The following is a 26,255-nucleotide window of genomic DNA, read 5'->3' on the forward strand; positions in this document are numbered from 1 at the left end:
AGAATACCACAGTTTATTAGACTACAAAAAGAAGTTTTAAAAGTGCTATCACGTTAGTCTGAGCAAATTTCCCTGTGGCTACAGTGAAATTCAGACACTGGAAAGGCAAGGGGCATTTGAAAAAGGACTTGAAAGCTGAATGGTATTTCAGTGGACAGCGAAGTGAAAGAAATGATATTTCAAACTGAAAGGACTGTATAAGGATCATATATAGATATCGGTGTGCTCAGGCAATGATAAAGCCGTCTGCTGTGGTTAGAGGATACTGTCTTTGGAAATGAAGAGTAGGCCAAAAGTGTATTTGGGAACATCAGGAATATGTCACCCAACGGTTACTGATGTTACTCATAAGTACCATGTCCTTCCCTCTTTTCCTTCCTCTACTCAAACTCCTTCACAGTTGATAATTCTGATTCTGCAACTGTCTAAACAGGCAGCAGAAATGAAAGGCATTGATGGATGTGGCAGTGGCTGAGGAGTTGCATGAAGAATTCCAAGGGCATACACATTTGGTACTTAATGATTCATTCTGCCTCAAGTAATATTTTGCAGCGAGCTTTGGTTTCATCCACTGATTCTTTGATTGTCAAGCTAAGAACATCCAGGTCCTTGATGTGTGCCTGTGTGAGTGTGCATTTTAAATGAGTTAAGCTACATGAGGTTTTCATAATTCCTCAACTAACTTCATGACTATTTTTTTACTGTATACTACAGTATGTTTATTTTCCCATTTCTTTTATTTCAAATTCAGAGTAATACATCAGTCAGGGTATCATAGTTCACAATTTAGATGATTATTTGAATTAACGGATATGACATCAATGAAATTTCTCCACATGAGTAGTCAAGCTGTGAAATATCTTAAAACAAATAACATTATTCCACTGATTAGAGCTAAAATATAACACATTCTATAATTTCTCTGTAGAAATATTTCTATATGTATCATTTGCTTTCCTTTTGTCAGGAATTTTATCTTTACAGACAGATGACTTGTTTACTTCCTAAATTTATATGGGTATATATTTTTTCAAATTAATTCAGCCACAAGTGAAGAAAATCCATACTCAACAGAAATACATAAAATCAAATAATAGTGTATTGAAAAAAATATAATGCAAATGTTAAGGAATATATCTTTTGAACTCTAGCCAAATTGACAGTAGACTGAGAGTCCGTCAAATAAAATTGGGAAGTGAATTTGACCAATTACGTGGTTGGAAAGGACACAGCAGATTTCCATTCTTTAAAAATGAAGTCTGCCAACTATAATGATTAGTCACCTTGACTGAATGTGTCCTACAGCTGAATTCATCAAGGAAGAACTTAGGGACTCAATTACTTTAGGTTTTATAGACTTTGGTCCAAACCTTAAAATGTAGCAAATGAAACAAGAGAATCAAATTAGTGCCTACCTAATTGTGGTAGGGAGAATTCTAAAGCTGGCCCCCTTGGGTCCCCAAGATTCCCATCCCCAGGTTATTCAATCAAATACTAATCTAAGTACTTCTGTGAAAGGACTTTGTAGATGTAATTAAGGTTACTAATGACCTGACCCTAAAATAGGAAGATTATTCCAGGCTGTTTAAGTGGGCCCAAAGCAATTATGTGGGTCCTTAGGGCCATCTACATACCAGATCATGTCATTTGCAAATAGAGATATGTTTACTTTCTGTTTCCATTCTGGATGCCTTTTAGTTCATTTCCTCCTCTAACTGTCTGCCTAGAAACTCCAGTGCAGTGTTGAATAGAAGTGGTGATAGCGGACATCCTTATCTCATTCCCATTAGGGAAAACTTTTTCATCTGTCAGTTATGACGTTAGCTGAAGGCTTTTTGTAGATGCCATTTATCAAGTAAGCGTGTCCCTTTCTGTGACTAATACACTGAGTGTTTTTATCATGAGAGAGTGTTTGCACCAAATGTGTGTTCTGCATCTAATGTGATGACCACGCGGTGTTTGACCTTTACTGATCAATTCATAGTGATTGGTTTACATATGTTGAAACAACTTTGCATTTTCAGTATAAGTTCCACTTGGCCATGGTGAATTCTTATGTCTTTATCTTGCTTGATGAGGCTTTCTAGTGTTTGGTTAGTGTTTTTACCTTTATATTCACCAGGGATATTTATTTGTAGTATTCTTGTGATATATTTGCCTGGTTTTGGTATCAAGGTAATAATGACCTCACAGAATGAGTTGGGAAGTATACTGTCCTCTTCTAATTTGTGGAAGAGTTTGTGAAGTGTTGGTGTTAATTCTTCTTTTTAAAATGTTTTATAGAATTTAATAGTTAATCCTTCTGTGACTGAGAATTTCTTTGTTGAAAGCTTTTTTTTTATTTTTTTATTACTGATTCATCCTCTTTACTTGTTGCAGTTTATTCAGGTTTCCCATCTATTCTTGAGTCTTTAGGTCATTTTTTGTGTCTTTTGAGGAATTTGTCCATACCATCAAGGTTATCTAATTTGTAAGCTTACAACTGATAATATTACCTTATAATTTTTTTATTTCTATAAGATTGGTATTTCTGATCCTTATTTCACTCTTTATTTAGTATATTGATTCTTCTTCTTCTTCTCCGTGATCGTCTTTTTTTTTTTTTCAATTGGTCAGTTTAGTGAAAATTTTGCTAATTTTGTTGATCTTTCTGAGAACCAACTTCTGGTTTATTTAGTTTTTCCTATTGTTTGTCTATTCTCTATTTGTGTTCTAATATTTATTATTTTCTTCTTCTGCTTGCTCTGGATTAGTTGGCTCTTCTTCTAGCTTGTGATGTGGAAGATTAGATTGTTGATTTTTAAACTACTTTTTTTTAAATTTAGTAATTTACAGCTATGAATTTATTTTTAAACACTAATTTAAGTGCATCCTATGCATTTTGATACATTGTATTTTCATTTTCATTCATCTCAAGTGTTTTCTAATTTCTCTTCTGATTTCTCCTGTGACCCATTAGTTTTTTAGGAGTGCGTTTCTCAATTTCTACCTATTTGCTGATTTCCCACATTTCTTTCTTCTAGTGACTCAAAGCACTCCATGGTGGGTATACAATGTACTTTGATGATTCATGTTCTCTTAAATGCATTGAGATTTATTTTAGGGCCTAAAAATGGTCTTTCCTGTGGAATATTCTGTGTGCACTATAAAAACATATGTATTTTGCTGTTGTTGGATGGCATGTTATGTATATATCTGTTAGTTCTAATTGGTTTATAGTGTTGTTTAAGACTTTTTCCTTACTGATTTTTTAATTGTTCTATCCATTCTTTAAAATGGGGCATTAAAGACTTCAGCTATTATTGTTGAATTGTGTATTTTCAGTTTGATTTGATTTAGTTTCATATATTTTGGGGCTCTGTTTTTAAGTGCATATATGTTTATAATTGTTATATTTTCTTCATGGGTTGATTCTTTTATTATTATAAATTGTCCTTATTTGTCTCTAAAACAATTTTTTTTGTGTGGTTAAAATCTTTTTTTCTGGATTTCCAGTTCTTCTTTGGTTATTGTTTATATATTATGTATTTTTATATTTTCTATAAGACACACTTTCTACAAGAGACACACTTTATGATTGTATCATAGTTTTATACAATATGCCAACCCCAGACTTTTGATTGGAGACTTTACTCCATTTACATACAGCATAATTATGGAAAAATATGATTTACACCTGCCATCTGCTATTTGTTTTCTGTCTGTCTTATGTCTTCTTGTTACTCTGTTCCTTTGTTACTGTTTTCTTTTGTGTTGCACAGATATTTTCTAGTATATCATATTAATTCACTTTTTCCACTATACATTTTTTAGCTACTTTCCCTAGGTGTTACAACAATCTAGGTTGGACTAATACCAATTTAATTGCAATTGCAATAATATATATATATATATATATATATATATATATATATATATACTGTTTCTTTTAATTTAATTGCTATATATATATATATATATATATATATATATATATATTCTACCTAGCTCAATTCTCCCTGCCTTTATGCTGTTACTGCCACAAATTGCATCTTTATATCTTGTGTGCCCATCAACACTGAACTATAATTTTGATTTTTAACAATTATAAGAACCAATTATAATGATTAGTTATTGATAATTATAATTTCTATGTCTTGATTGATATTCTCTGTATCAATAGAGAAAAGGAGTTTGTATCTAAAACTATTATGTCCTGTCTGTTATCTGAAATGAGTTATATTTCTTTCCTAGATGAACACACTTTCCCTTTCCAAAGTTTTGACATTTTAACCTTTGCTTCAGGCCTGGGACCTTGTCATGGTGATCGATTCTTACAGCCTGATTTTTTGAGAAACGTTCTTGAGACCTAATATTATCTCACTGTTAGCATACTCAATTTTTTTAGTTCCTTTGAGTGAATTAGTTACTCTATAACATACAATAGAATTTATGTGTCTCCTGCTCATAATCATCCCTATTAATCACTTAGAACTTGGGAAATGGAGGAAACCCAAGGCTGCGTATCAATAGTTGAAGAAAGCCAGACTGAAAATTCTACCTTACCTTTGCTGAGGGCCAAAGTTCGTAGAATTCACTGCCAACATTATTGGATTTAGTTTTAAAACTCAATTCATGGTTTTTTGTTTTTTTATATTTTATATACTTCCTGTTTTGGTCATCAATCTTGGTTCATGTTGGGATTTTACTCCAACACATACCCAGCAACTGAGAAAAAAAACTTTTTAAAAGCCCTTTAATATCAACATTTAAAATTTTAAATGAAATCATGTTGTTTATATTATTTTGTCATTTTAATAATTAACATTTTATCACAAGATTATTTTAAATATGTTTTAAAGACATGCTTGGCAGTTGACTTTATGGATATAGGCATAAAATAGGAATTTGTGAATCATATAAACAAACAAATGACTATATTAGAGATTAATAGGAGACATATGATTATGACAATGATGTGTGTGTATGTGTGTGTGATATTACTAGGCTCCTCTAAGGAGCAAGAGGGGTGAGTGGAAAGAACACTCATAAGTTTCTTATTTAGAGCCAGTATTGGAGAGGGGTATCAGAGAGGGAATGTGGGGAAATGATGTGGGGAAAACTTATGCTACCAAGGATCTGCTGCTTTCTTTTATACCCATTGACATGATCACTAAAGTCCTATGGAATACCAGAGAACTTTCTATAAGATGATATTCTTCTCTAAGGAACATTTCCATCTCTGACAGAAATCCTATACTCATACTATAGGGAACAAGGTAAAACTGGATGTGCATTTGAAAAAAAATGCTTGCTATTGTCACCAAGTTGGAATTAAAGGTAGTGAACATATTATTGGGTTCATTTTGAACATTTTTTTCTTTTTGCCCATGGAAAGAAATTTTATTACTAGAACAAATGTCAAAGGCTCTCAAGCTGTATCTGAATTTAAAACTTTACTTTTTATAATAACCAGAAGATTAACCTTTATTTAATTTCTGACAAAATACAGAATAATTTAGTGTTGTAACATATACCAAATGTCATAGTTTATATTTATAAAATACCCTGCTTAAATATTTAAATAATTTGTTATTTATTGCACATGCTATTTTATAATTTAATGGCATAAAGTGTCAAATTTGATTTTTGACCATGTTTATTTTTTTAAAATAAACACGATAACTGAATTAATTTCCTTGACAGATGCAAGTAATTTTTCTTGTATATTCACAAATGCTTTTTAGTAGCTGACTATTGATAAACAATAATTTAAGGCCTGCTGGATACTATTGCCATTTGTATTGCTAATAATGTTATTTAAACCGAAAACAATATATCGATATGGCTCTTTATGCTTACTTAATTATTCACTTAACGTATGCTTTACCTGCTGAATATGAAGTAGGAGCAAAGTAATGATAGTCCACTTGTATCACCATGATACCAGCTCTTCATCTAAATTACGGTCATATAATTATCCCAGGGAGTACATTCTCAGAACAGTTTTCTGCTATTGCCAGGATTTCATTTATGCGTCTGATTGTATCTATAAGTAATCATTAATGCCATTGTTTTCTGCTTGATTGTGATACAATTTTGGAATAGACATAGGAAAGAAGAAGTCTTTGAGATTTCTTAATTTTACTATTGAGTCTCTCAATGATGTGACAATGAAATTTGATTTCCAATCTAGTTTTAAAATATCACTAAATCAGTTGGGTAAATATAGCATCATCATCATCATCATCATCATCATCATCATCATCATTTTTTCATTCCTTTTGCCAAATAGCAGCACACCAAGTAGAATAGCAAAAAATAATGGTTCCCAGATTATACACTTTAACCTTGTCAACTAGGGAATATTCCACATTTATGTTATAGGCTTTTAAACAGTAACCGTTCATCAGAGTAGTCCGTACTGTGTCATATTGGAGAGGATCAGGGCTCAGTATTGTTTTCTATGATCCTGAAAAAAGCTGGGACTATTGGCTCCAATTCTTTCTGGAGAAAATCAGAGCAAACAGTGATGTGTTTGAATTCTCTATTGAATTGCTTAGTGTGGTGGGCAGTCTTAGGATAATGTTTTCCATGGATAATATATTTACAGGATTATAAATTTCTATGTTATATGAGATAAATTAGGTCATGGACAGTAGCCCATAAGAGTGTTATAGGGAATAGAATCACAACTAGTTATTTCAATGGGTAGTATAATGAAGTAAAAATGTCAGCCAGACCATTTGCAAAAGCGAGTGGTGTAGATCAATGTTTCATTTTTTAAACAAAAGATATTGATCCAGTATGGATATAGGCCTGATTTACTGCCTGGTGTATAAAATAAGTTTACCAGTGATTGCTCTGAATCTGACATGTGGCTCTTGTTTCTAACAGCCCACTTCCTCTCAATGGTCTCCAAAGAGGATTCTACTTCAACGTTAAGAAGCAGAGTTTTTCTTCCGACAAATAACGAACATGCTTGTCAGGTATTTGAAAGCACACAACATTTTAAATATTTTTCACATTTAGGAACTTCTTTAGTATAATTGTTTGGGCATTGATTGTTTTTCACAGATTACATTTTATTACTTCTCCAGCCATGTGAGTGGCAAATTAACCGCCGGTCTTCAAACTACCCTTGGTGGTCCTATTCGGCATTTATGGCAAAACACAGCTGGGCCCCAAAATCAGTGGGAGAGACACGTCATCAAAATCGAGTGCTCCCAGAGATTTCAGGTATGCATGTTGTACTTTCTAACTATGTCTTTTAAGGGAAAAGGAGATACAGACCTTTAACACCAGGCAAATTAAAAGTGGGATGACTGTCCCAGTTGGCTGAGGACTAAGTGATGTGCCTGTACTTTCAAGTGCTGAGACCAAACAGTCCAACAAAATTGGGATGGCTAGTCACCCTAAAAGACACTTCAAAAAGGTTTCAAATTTATGTATGAAACCCGAAGTTGATATATGTTACGATATATTGATATATCAGTAAAATATGACTTCTAATGCTCTTCTCAACTTCTTGAATCCCCTCCATTTTACTTTTTATTTCTCTTAATATTCCAAACTCTTCTTTCTTTTCATTTCTTATTTTTAGCAATCACTTCCCTTTCAGACTTTTTTCACGCTTTTGAGAGAATGGGGTTATGTTGGGTGATGAGGAAATAGACTATTTGATTTAAATTCTAATTCCAAATGCTGTTGAAGTAGAATAATTGTCATATTCGTTTCATGGTTAAACTCAGATTATTCAGTTCAGCCTTTATTTCCCAAAATAATTTTGGGAATTAAAGCCAAAGCAAGCCGATAAAAGATAAACATATGTGTGCAGCCTAATAAAACTTATGTATGGTAGAAATTACAATCTGATGATTATTACAGGGTTTCTTGGAAAAGTGTTGCATATTTTAACATTTGGTACAGCCAAGCAAAATTTTCCAATTAAAAAGGGGATCTTAAGCATTTTATTCTGAATGAATTTGCTTTTTAAACCTGATTTGTGAGCCAATTTAGCCCAAATATGTTTCCTTTATTATCTATCATTAGAATAACATAATATAATACGTTTAATAATTTTGATATGGAATACAAAATAATCTACTTTGTGATGGATTTAGCACTTGCTTAAATATAGGACTTGAATTGGATTGAATTTTAACTTTAGTTATTTTGAGTGGCTAAGAGGAAAGATAGAAGAATGATGAAGATCTCTATTATAAAAATTAAATTATAAATAAGATATAAAAATGGCCCATTTTCTTCATTGATCTATCATAAAAATCACTGTAGTTTGGAATTTTCAGGCTTTTGTAAAGTAAATGGGGATCCAGAGAAGATAAAAGAGAATCCTTCAATAGATGGTTAAATGACACCTACACAATAGGACTTCAGTGGAATTGTATGATTGTAAACACAGTTCTGTCCTTTGAGCCTTTGCACTCTACTTCGGTGTGTGTTGGGAGGGTATCTTAAGCCATGAGGCATTTAAGTCTTCCTATGAGTTACTGAGTCATTTGTTTAACAAAGACTCACTTGGGGCACTTGGGGCACTTGCAATGCACTAAGTGGGATTCAGGGAACGTTCCCAGCACCATATTAAGAGATTTTTTTCTCCACGGCCTTATTGAGATATAATTGACATATAACATTGTCTACATTTAAGATGTAGAATGTGATGATTTCATTCATGTATATGTATATTGTGGAATGATTAGCACAATAACGTTGGTTGACACATCCTTCACCTCACATAATTATAGGTGTGTTTGTTTTGTGTGTGTGTGTTGAAAACATTTAAGATCTTTCTTAACAACTTTCAAGTATGTTACACAGTATTATTAGCTGTATTCACCATGCCTCATATTAGATAGCCAGGACTTACTCATCTTAGAATGTGAAGTTTGTACCCTTTGACAAACATTTTCCCTTTTCTCTCACACCACCACCCCTGGCAACTACCATTTGGCTTCTTGTTTTTATGAGTTTGGCTTTTTTGGATTGCACATGTAAATGAGATCATATTATTTGTCTTTCTCTGTCTGACTTATTTCACTTAGCATAATACCCTCAAGTTCCATCCATGTTGTCATAAATGACAATATTTCTTTTTTCCCCCTGAATTATTCCTTTTTATGTAAACATGGCATTTTCTTATCCATTCCTCTATTGATCGACATTTGCTGATAGGGTTGTTTCCATGTCCTAGCTATTGTGAATAATGCTGCAGATATTGGAGTGTAGGTATCTTTTTGAGGTAGTAATTTCATGTCTATTGAATATATATCCAGAAGTGGGAATATATTCAATGCTGGGTCATAAGGTAGTTAGTTCTGTTTTTAATTTTTTGAGGAACCTCCATACTGTTTTCCATAGTGGCTGTGACAGTTTATATCCCCATCAACAGGGCACAAGGGTTCCCTTTTCTCCACATCTTCGCCAACACATTATCTCTTGTCTTTTTGATAATAACCATTCTAACATGTGTGAACTATACCTCATTGTGGTTTTGATGTTCATTGTCCTAATGAAGAGTGATGTTGAGCATTTTTTCATGTACCTGTTGGCCATTTGTATGTCTTCTTTGGAAGAATATCTGTTAAGGTCCTCTACCCATTTAACTTGATATTTTGCTATTGAGTTGTATGAGTTCCTTACATATTTGGGATATTAACCCCTCATTTGATACATAGTTTTCAAAGAGAAGATATTTGAAAGGCATGGGGGTGAGACACACTGTGTTCCTGGCGTTGGTGGGGCGTGGCGTGCAGAATGAAAATTCCAACACCAATAATGCATCTAATTTGTTGTGGATGCTCAGGTGCCATTAATTGCTAGGAGTTCTAGTTTATTTCTTACACTTCTCTTCTGACTCCCCTATGTCCCTCTGTCTTCTCTCAATGACAACAAAAGCAATGAAACAGAGAGGACTGAGTCATATTGACTAGAAGATGAAAGATGAACTTGAATTCCCTTCTGTTTGCATGCTTGCATAAATTACGGTGACTGAGATGGAAATCTTGTCTCTGTATAAACTTTATCAGGATTTATACATCCGTTCCAACTTTGAAACAGAGTAGATGGTTAAAAAAAAGTCTTAAACTATCTTTTAATGTCTACCTGTCTCTATCCTTAGGTCAGGGTCTTTACTAGTAGCTCAACAGAGATTTGAATATTGGGCAGTGCTGGAACCTGCTAGATCTTGTAGGTTAAACCTTTTAAAATACCTTTCTTGTTTTTCTCTGTGGTCCATTCCCAAATGGCATATTGTGTGGGTTGATGATTAAAGATGTGTAGTAGCTGAATGTAAAACTGAAAACTCCCAAATATATCATCACCAAGGCAATTCAGTTGTAGCTGAGGCAGTGGGGTTATTCATTTGAATGCTTTAAAATGAAGCAGTGGCTTCAACCAAAGCAGGTACATATGCAGTATATGAATTTGTTTCCCAAAGTACGTTATTGCTGATAAGAAAACAGTGCTTCTACCTTAAAGGCTTTGTAAAAATTAGGAAATGACACAACTCTTTGGGGATCCTTGGGCTACATCAGTCTTTAAGATTGCAGGTACGCTTTAGTTCCATCTTGTCAGCAAGTGAGCAGATGTTCACTGGCTTTTGTTTAGCTGAGCCACAGAGATGAGCTGTACTTGTAATACTGCCTGCTACCATCGAGCAGCTAGTTCCTGAAAAGCTTTAGCAAGTGACTCATTTGAGGGCATTTTGTAATCAGCATCTCCAGACAATATCTGCTGCCTCATCAATTTACAAGCCTCAGAATTATTCTGTTTTTTTGCATTTTCCCCTCCATGCTGACTTCTGATAGTTTTAAAGCCATTCGTGCTTCCTTTAGAAATATCCAAAGAGGAGATAATATTCCCAGCTGGACCCTGGCTTTGCATAGGCTTCTGAGAAAGCCTCTGGATTGTGGGGTCTTTATCACCTTTATCTGTAAAGTAGTGCATCCATCCCTTAGTAAAATTGAAGCCTGTTAATTTCTGAGGGAATACTGCTGCAGACATAAGGAATGGTATTTATGCATGTAGTCAACAAAGATGGCCACGTTTCAGAAAGATTCTGGAGATGTTTAAGGAATAATACCAGCTACCACTTGTTGAGTACTTACTACGTATAAGGAACTGCGTTTTGTCCTTTGTGTATACGATCTCATTGACCCTTCTTGGCAAACCTTTGCAGTAGAACCATTATTCACATGAGGATTATGAGCTGTAGACAGTGGAATAGGTACTAAATTACAACTAGATTAAAACCTAGGATAGTTTGATTTCAGATCTCAGTCTTTTAGTCACTGCACCATGATCATTTTTTTTTTTTTAATTATCTTAAAGCATTATAAGAATTTATAAAATATAGACAAAAAAACCCAACCCTCAGATTTGGTCCAATCTGTTGGGTGAGACTCATTAAACATACTTTAGTCTGCAGTGCTGGATGACACAACATTATTATCCGTTGCATTATGCTGATGAACTGCAATCACATTTTTCAAAATTGCTGACATTAGCAACTAATTGTGCTATTGTCCTAAAAGAAGCAAAGACTAACACAGTCCAAACATATAGGAGACATTTAGTCCCAAGTTCAAGTGAAACCTTCTCTCATTTCACTCCCCCAATGTTTTTGTTGTTGTTGTTCTTGAAGGGAGCCCATGTATTGGTTTTATGGGTAGGAAGAAATGAATACTGTATCACTAAGTGTATCACTGACTATGGTTTCCAAGTTGGATGTTTGGATTCTTCAGCTAAATGAGCAGTCAGTGCCTGAATTTTGAAGAGGTACTGAAGCATTTATAATGTGCTATTATTTACCTGTCATTTCTTTGATAGTCCATTTGGAAATGCCAGAGAATTTTCAGCAGCCTCCTATTCAGAAATAATAGACTTCCTTAATAAGGACAAAAGATAAGTTACTCATGCAACTAAGTTATCAGTTGTTAAAAACAGTCTACTCTCAAACTTTTCAAAATCATAATCTGAGGCATTTTTACCTTTTAATTCAAGAACACTTACTGGGCACACACATGATGGGGAAAAGATTAGTCATCTTTTTGTGTTTCACATTTGCTTGGGAAATAATATTGAATTTATAGTACTAAGTAACAAAACTCTAACACAATAAAAATCATTACGAGAGTTTCTGTTCATGTCATTATTAGTGTAACCCACATGGGTTCTTTTTATGATTTACCTACTATCAGTTTCATCTAAGATTTAAATCAAGTGGCTTGAGTACTGACCCGTTAACTCCCGTCAGAGGCCATCTTCTCTCTTACAATGTTTTGGGGTGAAATGAATTTATCTCATGTTTACTGTTGAATCAGAGCAGACCGTACTTGACTTCTGTGATGTTTCCAACTCCTAACTCCATAATCTCAACGATCTGCTTTTATTTTGCTACTTTTTTACTCTTTTATTATTTCCTCTAATACAGTTAAAATGAGTTGGTTGTTTGGAAAAAAAAAAAAAAAAAAGAAATCTTTGCCCAAGTTTTGGAGAAAACAAGGGATGTTAGACATCCCTTTCCTAAGAAATTCAACTATGATGCACCAAGACAGCCTCTGATCACAGGACCTGGTTTTTGAAAATCATCTTGGGGTTCCCCTCTCTTTACTTAATTCAACCCATCCCTCTTTTCACAATTCCAACCAACGTCCCTGGAAAATCTTTTTGTTTAAATACATTTCACTAGACATTCTTGTTACGCCTGATGGATCTTGTGTTTCTTAGTTATGAAGACCTATTAGTAAATTTCCCTACACTTAGAGAAACAGTTCTTTCTCTAAGAAAAACATTTCCTTTTGCTGAACCAGTGGGCTCAAATGACCAGCAATTTTCACACTAACTTTTCTTCAGTTATGCCAAGTTAAAAATAATTTAGTTAAATCAATAAATGCATGTATTATAAACTCTGATGAGGAGAGGACTGAAGATAAAAAGGTAGTTTAAATTTAATTTACTTTATTAGATAAGGTGTGAAGATACAGGACTGGAAATAGGAATGGAAAGAAGAGAGGCTTAATAGATTTTGACTGATTAGACATGAGACTGGAGGAGAAAATGGTTCCAAAGGTCAATGTGAAGTTTTGAGCATCGAAGAGTGGCCGTGTTCTGGTACCACTGTCATAGAATGAGGGTCAGGTGAAAGGTCCAGTTTGAGGGGAAAGAACATTATGAATTAGAAGTGACTTCGGGTCGCCTGAGTGAAAATGCCCAGCAGGCTGTGGAGATACAGAAGGAGAGTTCAGGAGAAAGGTTGACATTTGTGATGTAAATTTGTGTTTCATCCACCTGAGTGACAGTTGAAACCCTGAGGACGAATGGGTTTGGGGAGAGAGTGTGGAGAAAAACAGAACAGCCTGGTGCTTAGTTCACACTTATTTCTGCTTGTCTCTTTTAATATGACTACTACAGGTGTCTGTATGCTTAGCTCAGCAAGAACTGGAGACTGTATCTATGTGTAAAGGCTTTCAAGAATAAATTGTTAATCTGTAAGGAATAGATTTTTTTCTATAACCACACTATTCATATAGTAGCTTAAACATTTTAATAGCTATGTTATAATAGTAGCTAATACTTATTTAATACCGACTGTTTAGCAAGTACTGTTGTATGTGTAATAACTTGTTGCATAAATCTTGTCATATAGGTAATAACATTATTTTTATCAGTACCATTTACAAAGAAGAAAACTGAGGTACAGAGATGTTAAGGTACTTCTCCAAGGTCCTGTTGCTGTTAAGTGGTGTAGTTGGGATCTGAACCCAAGCAGTCTTGTTCCAAATATGCGCTTTAATCACTCTGCTCTGCTGCCCTCATATAAAACCATCCCTATGCAACAATCTTTGATAGACCTTTCTGACATGGTCCTGCTTTGTAAGTGGTCACGCAGTTATTCTGTTTTATGTAAAGAAAACATGACTTTCTTAGGGCTACGTATGGACAAGTTGCTTGATAGGTTGTGGTGGTTTCTCATCATATCTTTAATAAACTAGCAGATAGTGTCTGGTTTCAAAAGAAATGCATCAAATGTCACATTGTACAAGAACCAAAGGGAATGCAGCAAAATGATGTGTGTAGGGCTGATTGCATGTAGACCAACCGTCAAGCTAAAAAGCAGTGCTGACATTTTGAAATAATAAAATGTTTATATTATACACAAGGCTGAACGATGAACACAAATTTAATGTATCCGTGAATTAAGCCTCCAACATCAATGGTAATCATTAGTTTGGGTGGGATAACAGTCTCCACTGACACACCTATTTTCTATTGCTGTAAGTTTCTCAGATTTATTATACCTCAGTATTTTCTCTTGGTGCAGACTTGGGCTGGCTTCACATCACAATCTAACATTCAGTCATTTTAGCAGTAAGTCACTGAATGACCATGTCCATTCAATGTCTCAAGCTAGAGACATTGTTTAGATCACGGCAGAAAATGAGCAGGAGGAGAGCACAAGGATAGCCAAGAAAAGACTGTGACTAAAAATTTTGAGAACCAGAGGTGGAAATGGGGCAAAGTTGCAAATTACCAAGAACCAGAGATCAAGATGGAGCCTGGGTGGAAAAGCTGGTAAATCCTAAATAGTATGAACACATGGAAATCAAACACAGAAGTTGATTAAAGGGCAGAAACCAGGTGAATATTGCTTCATTTCACAAACATATTACCTAACCTACGGTAGACATGTGAGATACAGAATGATGTACATTTTCCTGTCCTTGAGCGTGTACATACGCTTTGATCTCTTTCTACTTGTAATTGGCATGGTCACCCAAGTGCTTCTAAGAAGTGGCATATTTCTTATTTGTAGGCTCCCTGCCTTAAGATTGTGAGACTGTGAGGTTCTGTGCTTTGAATTTTTGTTTTGTTTGTGCAGGTTGTGCTTCAAGGTCAAATGATTTCAATTCATGAACAGGATGAAGTCATAGCTATTGATGATGTATCTTTCAGTTCAGGCTGCTTGCCTGCACATGGTAAGAACTTTTTCTCATTTTGTTCCTTATTATGTATAATAAATTTGGTGCAATTTAAACTTTGTAATAATTTTGATCTGCTCCTTTTTTTTGTCTGATGTTTTAGAGTGGGCCATTTCCATTGTGCTGATACATTGTAAAACAATCACTAAATCTATGCTAGAAGTGAAGAAAGGCTATTTTTCACTGACTCCGGGTGCTATAAAGAGCTGAAGGAGATAATTTAGTCTCAGTTTTGAAACATTGTAGCAATGTTTACACTGGCTGACTAAATCTTGCCAAGAGAACTCTGTGCCTTTTAGGAAACCGGGAGAAACCTGTCTTCTATAGTCTTGAAATTGAATGCTTGCAGAGTTGACCTAATGATTCCATTGAAAGACACAAATGGAGAGAGATATTATATTATACTCTATTTTCTATTTAGATTGAACAAATTAGATCAATATACTACATATATCACACCTAAAAAACTGTCCATATTGATCCCTTAATTATATTAACTGAATAATATTTAATTCCCCATTCATGTTGTTCTCAATAGAAAAGTTCAATGTTAAAATTATAATTTGGTTAGGTAAAATTAATTTAGTCTAATAAGCAAGACATATATAAATATTATTAAAAACATATATATGTATATATGTATGTTATTAAAATCTCCCCTAATGTATCTCTTCTGTTATCCTACATTGATATACATATATATATATATATATATATATATATATATATATATATACACACACACACATATATATATATGTATATATGTATATATATCCCTAACCTTAACCATATATATATATATATATATATATATATATATATATATATAATTTAGTTGATAGATATTTTTCCTTTTTAAATTTTATTGTACTGTAGTATGCTATATCAGAATGAAGATAGTTATTTTGCAGAGAGGATTCCAATTTGCGGAAAGATAGGGTAGTTGTAGTAAATAATATTTTAAGAACAGAAGAGATGGGTTGGTCTACTTAAGAGAGACCAGAAAAAGGAATCTTGATAAAGGGTGTCTGTATTATGCCTGGATGTTAAACAACACACCTGCTGGTATGATAAGAGCTTACAGGTATGTACCTCTCAGTACCCAGACCAAGATAGGGTTTTATAGGCTCTGATAACAGCCCCTTCTAACACTTGAACATATAAAAGTTTTTTTATCTTTGTATTAGCAGTGCTCGGTATATATTAGGTAAGAAATTGCCATATGATAAATTGAAATAGAGAACTTCAAGAGGACAGACGGGAACCCCCACCCATTCCTAGAAGTAAATAATTGAAGTAAAACCTCAATGCCTTTTCACTACAAGAAGATAACATTTTATTAGCCTTTTCAGGAGGGATGCAATATATCAGTATAGAATAAATGGTTAACTCCAGGCAAAGCAGACTCTATTGACTTCTGTGTTATTAAAATATCCCCTAATAATACCTCTTCTGTTACCCTGCATGGTATTCCTGGGTCCAGAGTACAACAGTCCTGTGCTTGATTTTTAATGAGACATCTAGTCCTTGAGCCTGATCACTTCATCTGTATTTTTATAAATTTCAGTTTTATAGTTTCTGTAGAAATTGGAGTCTGCTAAATAAAATGATTTTGAACTAGTCCTATTGATGGGCCAGTCTAGCTAATCACCTGCAAAGGAGACTATGGCAATGAAATCAGCCATTGGCTGGACTTTCCAAACTGTCAGGAATTTAGGAACTGGCTGCTGCCATTGAAACTGTTTGCATTAGAAATTTACACGGGAGTATGCTGGGGGTGTGCTTGGGAATTGAGATGGCCTGTAATAGGAATCTACTATCACTTCAGGTATGAGCTTTCTCTCTATCTTTAGCTCTGGGAACCAAATCCGTTTCCTTAATTACTCATGAACCATATACAGGGTCAATGGCCAATGTCGATGAGCCATGATAAATTTCAAAAGACAAATGCCAGATCTTAAAAGAGCTCTATAAAATCATTATAGAAGGTAAAAAATAGTAATGAGAGTGAGAGCATCAGAAAGCTGGACATTCTAGGAAAAGTTGTCATCAAATAGAAAAATATTGGAGCTTATAATTTCTAAGACGTTTGTTCTAGATAATGTTATAACTATATTGTTTTTGAGATGGAGTGGAAATTAAGTTTACTGAAAATGGGGCATGAATTTTAAAACAATATTATTGGCTAGACCTTTCCTTTAATATGGATATTAATTTTATTCAGCATTACAAGATTTGTAATGTCTTTGTAATGTAAAGATTTGGGGCTAGAGAAGAAGACTTTGAAATCCAAAATTGAAGTCTTCAATGAGTATGGAAAGTCGACCTGTGTGGATGACACAGGGCAATAAGTTGGGTGTTGTGAGACAAGATGCTTTTACACGTGGACCAATAAATCATTGTGTAGAAGCAAAAGTGGGGAGTTCCAAGAATGGCAGCTTGAAGTTTAGGCATTGTGTTTTATGGGGCATTGGAAGGATGTCAGCCCTTGTGAAAGGTACAAAGGAAATGGGCTCCTTATGGAGAAAAACAGTATTCGGGTAAGGTCTTTGTTCTTTGAAAGTAAGGGTACAGTGAGTTTTGTATTTTGTTTCTTAAATAGAATGAGGATTGAGGGCATCGTTAAACTTCTGGGAGGAAAACAGCAGCATGAGGATTAATACTGGAGAAAAAGGATAAAGCATGATGGGATAGGACTGACATTTGGATGGAGTTGCATTCTGTAAATGGTAGGAATGTGAGAGATAGTAAAATTAGGTAGCATTCAATTTTCAAATGAGGTTCTCAAGTTTAGGTACTATCATGGCAGAGTGAAGCTAGTTAACCAGAATCACATGGGTGAGACATCGGTTCTGGGCTTCACTCCAGACCTGCTAGATGGGAATCACCGAGGATGGGACCTGCATTTTATGAAGAAGGTTCTCAGGGCACTTTTGGTGAAGCCAGCCCATCGCAGGTTTAAGAGCAGAACTAGCATTTGGGATGTGATTGTTGTACTTGGCAGTGGCTGCTCTGGGGCAGAGTTGCAGCTATCTGGAATCAGTGGTTTCAGTCTTACAAGTATGCAGTTCTGGTGAGGATGGTCAGGATGGGTGGAGCATCTGAGATATGGCGGTAGAGCCAACCCAATGTGTTCTGGAAATCTCCATCTGAAAATCCTACTCCAATGGAGGATAGAATTAGGAATTAATTTGGATGCATGAAAACAAATGTTTTCTTAGTTTACTTAAGAAAATAGAGGAGATAGACAGTTAAGGCATAGTTTCTTCAACTCCAGTATTGCTAAAGTCAAGGAATAAGGGATTTCTTTGGTATCTGCATAATGTGTGTCATCTTATGGTCATAAAATTACAGCAGAAGCTCTGTACATCTCACATTCAAGGCAGGAAGAGGAAGAAATGGGAAAAGACAATGCTTTTGGCTATGTCATTGGCTAAATGATTGTCACAGACTTCCAATCTTATGTGAGAAAATACGTTTCTCTCATTTAAGCCACCCAGTCTATGGTACTTTGTTGTGGCAGCCCAAGCAGACTAAGATGTCTGCTAATCAAGTTAAATAATATCTTAATATGATCTATTAAAAATCAAAATTAATGAAAAAATCAATGGTGAACAAAATATAAAAATGTTAAGTAAAGGCAGGATTAATGTCACTGATTTTTTTCAGTCTCTGATATGGATTGGCCTTACTTTACTCAGGCCACAAAACAAAATTTAAGAATTTCAAAACAATTGAAATCATATGAAATAGATCCTCTGTCCGAAATGAAATTAAACTATAAACCTGAGAAATACATAATTATTTGGAAATGAAATTCCACAGATGTAAATAAAACGTACTTCAAAATAGCCAATATTTTGAACTGAATTAAAATGAAAATATAGCTTACTAAAAATTGTGTAATATAGCCAAAGCAGTGGTTAGAAGAAAATCAATAGATTAAAATTTTTCATTAGGAAAGAAAAAAGGTTTCAACCCAACAATTTAACTATCTATCTAAAGAAAGGAGAAAAAGGACATGTTAGAGCTAAGTCAAGCAGTAGGAAAATAATATATGTTAACACAGCTAATAATGGAACTGAAAATGGTAAAATAATAGAGAAAATTATTGAAACCAAAAGCTGATTCACTGACAAGGTAAATAAAATTGACAAAATTCTAATTGGATTGATCAAAGCAGAAAAAGAGACGACACATATTACCAATATCAGGAATGAAATAGGGCCTAACACTAGAGACTCTACACATATTGTAAAGATAAATAAGGGAATACTGCAAATAATGCTCTGCACATAAATTCAACAATTTATATAAAATGGACAAAGGTTTTGAAAGTCACAAACAACCAAAGCCACTAAAGAAGAAATTGATAACCTGAATAATTTGATGTTTATTAAAGAAATAGTATTTCTTTAATAGTAACTTCATTTTACAGAGTGCCAAAAGAATGTATACACATTTTAAGAAAGAAAAAACTGTATTAAAACTATAATACTCAATATATACCAATAACAAAAGGTGAATACAAGCCCTGTGTATATATATATTTTTGGCACCCCTGGGATATATAGAAATGTTAATAACTTCCTTTATAAAAGTGTTAGATATAGGTATTTTAATCATTTATGAACATTTTGCAAGTTGGACAACAAAAGTAAATCATTTTTATAGTATTAGAGAAATCTTTTAGACTATACCCACACCTTCAAACTGTATCATTCTAACTAATGCCCTTCCCAAGATAGAAATATTCTCTGTACATTTGTTGAAAGGAGAATCTCTTTAGATTTTACCAAAGTAGCAAATATGAAAAAAAAAAAAAATCAACGTTTCTGGCTGTGACTAAATAAGAATGTGCTTAATCACTGCTTCTTGAATAAATGCTTATTATAATTTTTAAAGAGATTGCATGCTGTGGCTCACACTCCGAATACTGTGAACATTCTGTGAATATTTTTAGATCAATCTGCCAGGACTTTGCCTTTGTCTAATTTTGTAAAGGCTGCAAACACACAAATTATCCCTTAATGAGAATCTGAATGACACAACATTTTATCCAGTTAAATAACTAAGGACCTGGTTACCTTTTAAAAAATCTTACTAACTTCTAGCTACCTTTTAAGATCTAATAATTATTCACTGGAATCCATTACTAATTTCTAACTGAAGACAATTGACAAAGAGATTGTCTAACGCCCCTGGAGTCAAAGTGGATGTCAATTATGACTTTTACTGCAGTGGCCTTGATACTTGGACTTCCTTCTCGCCATAGCATCTGAGAGAGTCTGGCAAGTTTCACATAACCTGCTTGTACAAGATAAGATTTGAAGGCTGGCAGGCTGTAGACATGCGGCCTCGTTGGTGTAGAGACTTCGAAATCATTGGCAAAGCTTCATCCTGCTGATCATGTGCTATTAATGGAGGAATTTAAATCCCCCAAAATAATTTCCTGCAGCTTGTTTGTTTTGCAGTATAAGCATGAAAGGGAAGGAAAGTGGGGGGAGGGAAGATAAATACAAATATAAATATAAGTAATTGATATCTTTAAGTAACTTTCCGCTGTGGGATTGATTGCACTAAAATAAAAAGAGCTGTCCAGGAGATTAATTGATTGACAACTTATATCCCCATGCCATTGTTTTTTATGGTTGTAGATTCTAGTTTGAGAGCCAGAGGTAATAAAAGTGGTTAACACTGGTGAAAGATGTTTAATACCAATTGACACAAGCTACATTTTTAATTCATGCAATTTATATTTGACGATTTTGCTATTCTTGTTTACAGTACTTTGTGGGGTGTTTTTTTTTGTCTTGTATAAATAGTGAAAAATTGCTATTTAATTGAACTATGACCAATATTTAATTACGTAGCTGTAGAAGGGAGAGGATTTGTGGCTCTGATATGAATCTAGAGAAATTACAGTTTTAATTGTTTCATGGTGATTGTTATTGTGCCATCTTAGCTTCATTTGTTGCCCACACTCCCTTAACTGCATATGCGGTTTTGTTTTCAGTGGATCTTCCATTCAGGCAGCTTTGCATATTCATCATTGGTAAGCTTTCATTATGAGAAGCCAGATTATGGATATTATTCATAAATCAGTTTCATAACCAATTGCTTCAATTTCATTCTAAATAAAAATGGAAGCAATTTATATAGAGTCTATGATATTTAAAAAAAATATTTGTAAAATTGTTTATAAGTCATTTATTTGTCCATTCATTAAACGCATGTATATTGAGCACATACGTTATGCCAAGAATTTTTCTAGACACTGGGGAGACAGAAGGAAAAACAAACAGTAACCCCTGCATTCATGGAGCTTACATTTTAGTCAGACGGAGAGAGACATTATGCCAATAAACAAAAATATTTTATGTCAAGTGGTGATTTGTGCTATGGGGAGCAATAACATGGAAAACCAAGATAAGAAATGCTAGAGGTGAGGGTGAGATGAAGTTTTAAGTAGGCATGGTCACATGAAGATCATAGTTTTTGAGCAAAAAGTCACGTTGTTGAGGGATCAAGTGATGTACATACTGGCAGGTCCAGGAAACGGTAAGCCTGGTTTGTATGAGGACGATCATGGTAAGGACTCTTGTGTTTACTTTGTGAAGGGTAAGAAAGCCATGGAGGGGTTTTGAGCAAAGGAGACATGATCTGACCCACACAGTTAAAGATCATAATGGGACAAGGGCAGCAACAAGAAGGCAAAATAAGAAGTTATTACTACAATCCAGAAAAAATGCTGTTCCCTTGAACCAGAACCGATAATACTAGTGGAAGTGGAAGGATGTAGTCCAATTCTTGATGTGTTTCACAGATAAAGCAAAGATATGCGGATGGATGGCGTGTCCAGGGAGAGAGACAGAGATGGCTCCAGATTTCTTACCTGAACGGGAAGGATGCAGTTGTCATGAACTAAGATGGGAAAGAATGTGGGAGGAGAAAGTTTGGGCAGAGGAAATCAGAAGTTTCATTTTGAACATATTTCTGCTGACATGCTTGTTAGTTACCCAAGTGAAGGAACCAAGTCAGCAGCATGATATCTATGTTGGAGTCCTGTCAAAGGTCTGGGCCGAATATATAATTTTGTGAGTCATTGGCACTTAGGAAAAGGTTTACAGGTGTGAGACTAGGTGATACTAACAAGATCGTGAGTATAGGGAGGACAAGCCATCCGAGGATTGAGCTGTGGGATCCTCTCATGTTACTGTGTGTAACCTTGAGGAGATGAGGGAAAACCCGCAAAGGAGTCGACAATGTACAGCTAGTAATTTAAGAGGAAAACAAGGAGAAAATTATGTACTAGAATCTAGTGAAGAAAATGTTTCAAGAAGGAGGATGATCAACTATGTCCAATATTACTGATATGTCGGGTATGTTGGGGAGAAAAATTAAACACTAGGTTTAGCAACTGCATATGTTATGTGCAGTTTCAGTGGAGGGGTAGGATAAAAAACAAAGAATAAAGTTCAAGTACATGCTACAACATGATGGAATCTTGAAAACATTCTGCTAAGTGAAAGAAATCACACATAAAAGGCCACATATTATATATAATTCCATTTATATGGAATGTCCAGAATGAGCAAATCCATATAGCCAAAAAGCAGATATTGGTTGCTAGAGGCTTGGGAGATGAGGGAGGAGAGAATGGGGAGTGACTGTTAACGTGTATGGGTTTTATTTTGAAGTGAGTGATGAAAATGTTTTGCGATTAGTGGTGATGACTGCACAGCATTGTGAAAGTACCAAAAGCCATTGAATTATATACTTTCAAATGGTTAAAATGGTGAATTTAATGTTATGTGAATTTTACCTCAAAAGATTTTTGAAAAACACCTTATTGGACAGGTTCAAGAGAAAATGGGGGCAGAGGGGGAAGATAAGAATTGGTGGATGGTCAGTGAGAATATGAGGAACATAGAGAAGTTAGTTGGAGGGTGTTGTAGGGTCAGGAGGTTTTATTAAGCTGGGTGAAATTTTGACCACTTTGTATACTGTAGCTTTTCCAATGTAAATATGTTGCTAAAAAAGGTGGAAGTTTCTGGAATGATTCCTTAACTAGGCAAGAGGAGATGCATCTTCTGTATAGACGAAAGGAGTGTGCCTAGAGAAGAGTATGGTTACTTGACCCACAGTTACAAGAGAGAAAGCGTGTGAGAAGCAGTGTAGGCAGATTGGTAGCGTGACTTGGGAGGTTTCCTTCAGATTTTCCCTATGAACTGTGAAGCCAGATCATTAGCTGAGAAGGATGGCGTGTAAAGAAGGTTGAATAGCTAAATGAAGGAAGAGGTGGAGGTTTAAGGAGGGGGGGTAAAGGGCTTTGAAAAGTTGTCTAGTAATGGAGGAAAAGGAAAGGAGTAGGAAAATTAGGATTGTCATGTAGCAGTGGAGTGAGTAGTCCGGATACATCATTTCAGTCATCATGATTGTGGGCTCCTCTTCATCCATGTTCAGCTGCACAGATGCAGGATGGAATAGGTGGAGGGTTTTGTGTAGGTCTGAGCCTATTCATAGTGATGCTATCAGCCAGGAATGCCTGCGGCACTCACCTGGGTCCACGCTACTTGCTGAAGCCCCTGCAGACATTTTCCTGCCTTGAGTCAATGTTATTGCTGGATGGGCCCTTGCAGTTCTTAAGTTCTTATTATAACTGCAAGATGCACCTCATCAACAACCATTGCGGGACTTTGAAAAAACAAGGTCCGTTACTCACAGGTCCTAGAGGATATAGGGCACACCCAGGCCTACACAACTAGGTCCCTAGGTCATGTGGGGGCGGGGGGAGGAGGAGGAGGAGGAGGAGGAGGAGGAGAGAGAGAGAGAGAGAGAGAGAGAGAGAGAGAGAGAGAGAACATCAGGGGTTCTGCCTTTACTGGAGTTGAGGGTGGGGGGGCCTAAGGTTTCATGGGTTCACTCATAATTGGTAAATTAAAATAATAATAATAATAATAATAATAACAACAGACATTAAAGCATGAGAAGGGAAAAACAGCCAGTCAGTTATCTAGGTCACCCAGGGCTTTCTAAAGGGGAATTTCATGGGTGGGAACAGCCTGATTCTTTAGCCAGTTGTGTGGCCATGTGTCTTTGGAGATGGATGTCTTTCAAATGGATGCCGGGGCAATCACAAGCTTAATGACAGGCACTTACACTGTAGGGAGAGTTGTACTTATCAGTTTTTGCCCTGAGAGTATGGGAAAGCATAGAAGGGCCAGGGGATGACTGATTGTCTAACATCTATAAGAAAGGAAAAGAGGACATGAAAGGATGAAAGGAATTGGAAAGATTGTTGGACCATTAGCTGATAAGGCCTGGTGCTGTCAAAAAATCATTACAGTTGAGATACTAGAAGAAGCAAACTGGAACGATAGGGATGACGGTTGGGGAGTGGGCCACTCGTAATCAAGATAAAGGAAGTGTTATCATTAGTCATGATAATACTGAGAGGAGTTCCTTTTTCATCAATGTTTTCCTTCATGATCACCAATAAGAAGAAATCAAGAAATTAAGAGGCCAGATGAAAGTGAATATGGAAATGACAAAGGATGACAGTAAGCCAAGAGCTTACCAAGGATTGAGGGTTAGTGCACTGGTGTCTGGAGATGACTGTAACAAGCTGATGATACCCCTTGATGTCAAGAGATCCAAAGCTTGGGTATTTAGGACAGCGAGAGTGAGAATTATCTGGGAGTGGCTATGGGGGCAGAAAGGACACCTAGTCCACTTTCAAGTCCTTTGCTGGGAGGACTTTGAGGGGAAAAACAGGCACTATTTGAGAGGGCTTCAGTGAAAATAGTTGCAGGGCACATCCAGCTGCCAGTTAAAGAGGATACCATATGGTATACGAGTGTTTAACACATATACAATTATCCCTCTAGTAATAGGCTCTTAGTTTCCACATGAGGACATGTGACTTATTTTTGTGGAGAAGTGGAAGATTTGGTTTGGGGCCCTGGCAGTCACCACAGAGGTCTGATTAAAATCCAGAACTATTGGCATGTTTGATGTATTCTCTCTCTCTCTCTCTCTCTCTCTCTCTCTCTCTCTCTCTCTCTCTCTCTCTCTCTCTCTCTAATGGATCTACTACTTAAGGGGAGATGCTGCCATAGAGAGCAGTTGGGTAGAGAGTGCTTTGTAAAACAAATGTTAATACTTTAAAAAATACATGAGTCTTTCTAGCTGAACCTGTATCTGACTTGCTAATCTTTAAATTTAACAGATGAAATTTTACCATATCAAGAAGCTTTGGAAACCAAGCCGGAAGTATGTCATCCAGATACAAGTCTCTGCAGATTTGACACTAGAGATGAAGGATTGAAGTGTAAGTGTTAAACTGACACACCCAGCTTGTTAGTGTGCTGTCATTCATGAGACCTAGGCCACTAATAGGAATATCAGACCACCAATAGGGATATTCACTTGCCAACCTATGTTGACATGTCTGAGTTTTAGCTGGAGTGTTATTGGAAGTCTGTGGTTTACTTAAAATGTGAAAGGTGGAAAATAAGGTGTTGTTGTTTTGTAAAACAATTCCATTAAAGACCATCTTACAATTATATGCAGTATTTCTCCTTTAATATTTTAATGTGGTTATGAATAGTCAATGATTTAAACTATCTTAATTCCGTAAAGTAGGTAAAGCCAGATACTATGCCATTAAAAAAAAAAAAATCACAAGCAAAGCAGTGGTACAAGAAAAAAATGGAAACTTCTTTTCATTTTCTTTACGTCAGTGGTTCTTATTTGGGAGGGTGCCCATCTGAGTCAACTGAAGAACTTTTGAAAATTGGAGTTACTAGTACACTCTAAGGCTTATGGAATCAACATTTTCAGACATGAATCGGCGTGTGCATATGTTTAAGCCTAATTGCAACATATAACCATGGCCAAGCAGCTACTCTGAGAGACTGTGATTATCCATCAAGGTCTTTCTCTCCTCTATTTAGTGTGTCAGGCCTGTGGATTTGAACTTGACATGTGTGACTGGACATCAGAAGCGTCTGCTGGGCAAATTTCCTGGACACGCACAAAAGCAAGAGAAGTTCCTGCCTTAGAATCTATACCTCAGCAGGATCAAAGTAGTGATGATGAAGGTAGGAAATTAAAAATCCGTAATATCTTTTGTGTATTATTTTCAGAATTCTGCTTTATTGTGACTAGTATGAAGACATTTAATTAGGGGTCTTGATGAACATTCTGGTATATTCTATTATGCCATGGATATTGCAAGTGAAGAAAGCAATCATATTTCCAACAGTGTAG

The 26,255-nt window shown here is 35.4% G+C and overlaps 1 protein-coding gene across 1 annotated transcript in view; it reads left to right on the forward strand.

Moving 5' to 3' along the window:
• Window positions 1-26,255, forward strand: part of MALRD1 (MAM and LDL receptor class A domain containing 1) — a 544,472-nt gene that overhangs the window by 16,945 nt on the left and 501,272 nt on the right. Inside the window, exons 3-7 of the mRNA XM_074324842.2 lie at window positions 6,877-6,968; window positions 7,057-7,218; window positions 14,879-14,975; window positions 25,213-25,314; window positions 25,940-26,086. Coding sequence (XP_074180943.2) covers window positions 6,877-6,968; window positions 7,057-7,218; window positions 14,879-14,975; window positions 25,213-25,314; window positions 25,940-26,086 — 600 coding nt within the window. The remainder of the gene's footprint in view (window positions 1-6,876; window positions 6,969-7,056; window positions 7,219-14,878; window positions 14,976-25,212; window positions 25,315-25,939; window positions 26,087-26,255) is intronic.

The sequence above is a fragment of the Rhinolophus sinicus genome, chromosome 1 (genome assembly GCF_057876585.1).
Source record: "Rhinolophus sinicus isolate RSI-liver-muscle chromosome 1, RSI-T2T, whole genome shotgun sequence".
NCBI lineage: Eukaryota > Metazoa > Chordata > Mammalia > Chiroptera > Rhinolophidae > Rhinolophus > Rhinolophus sinicus.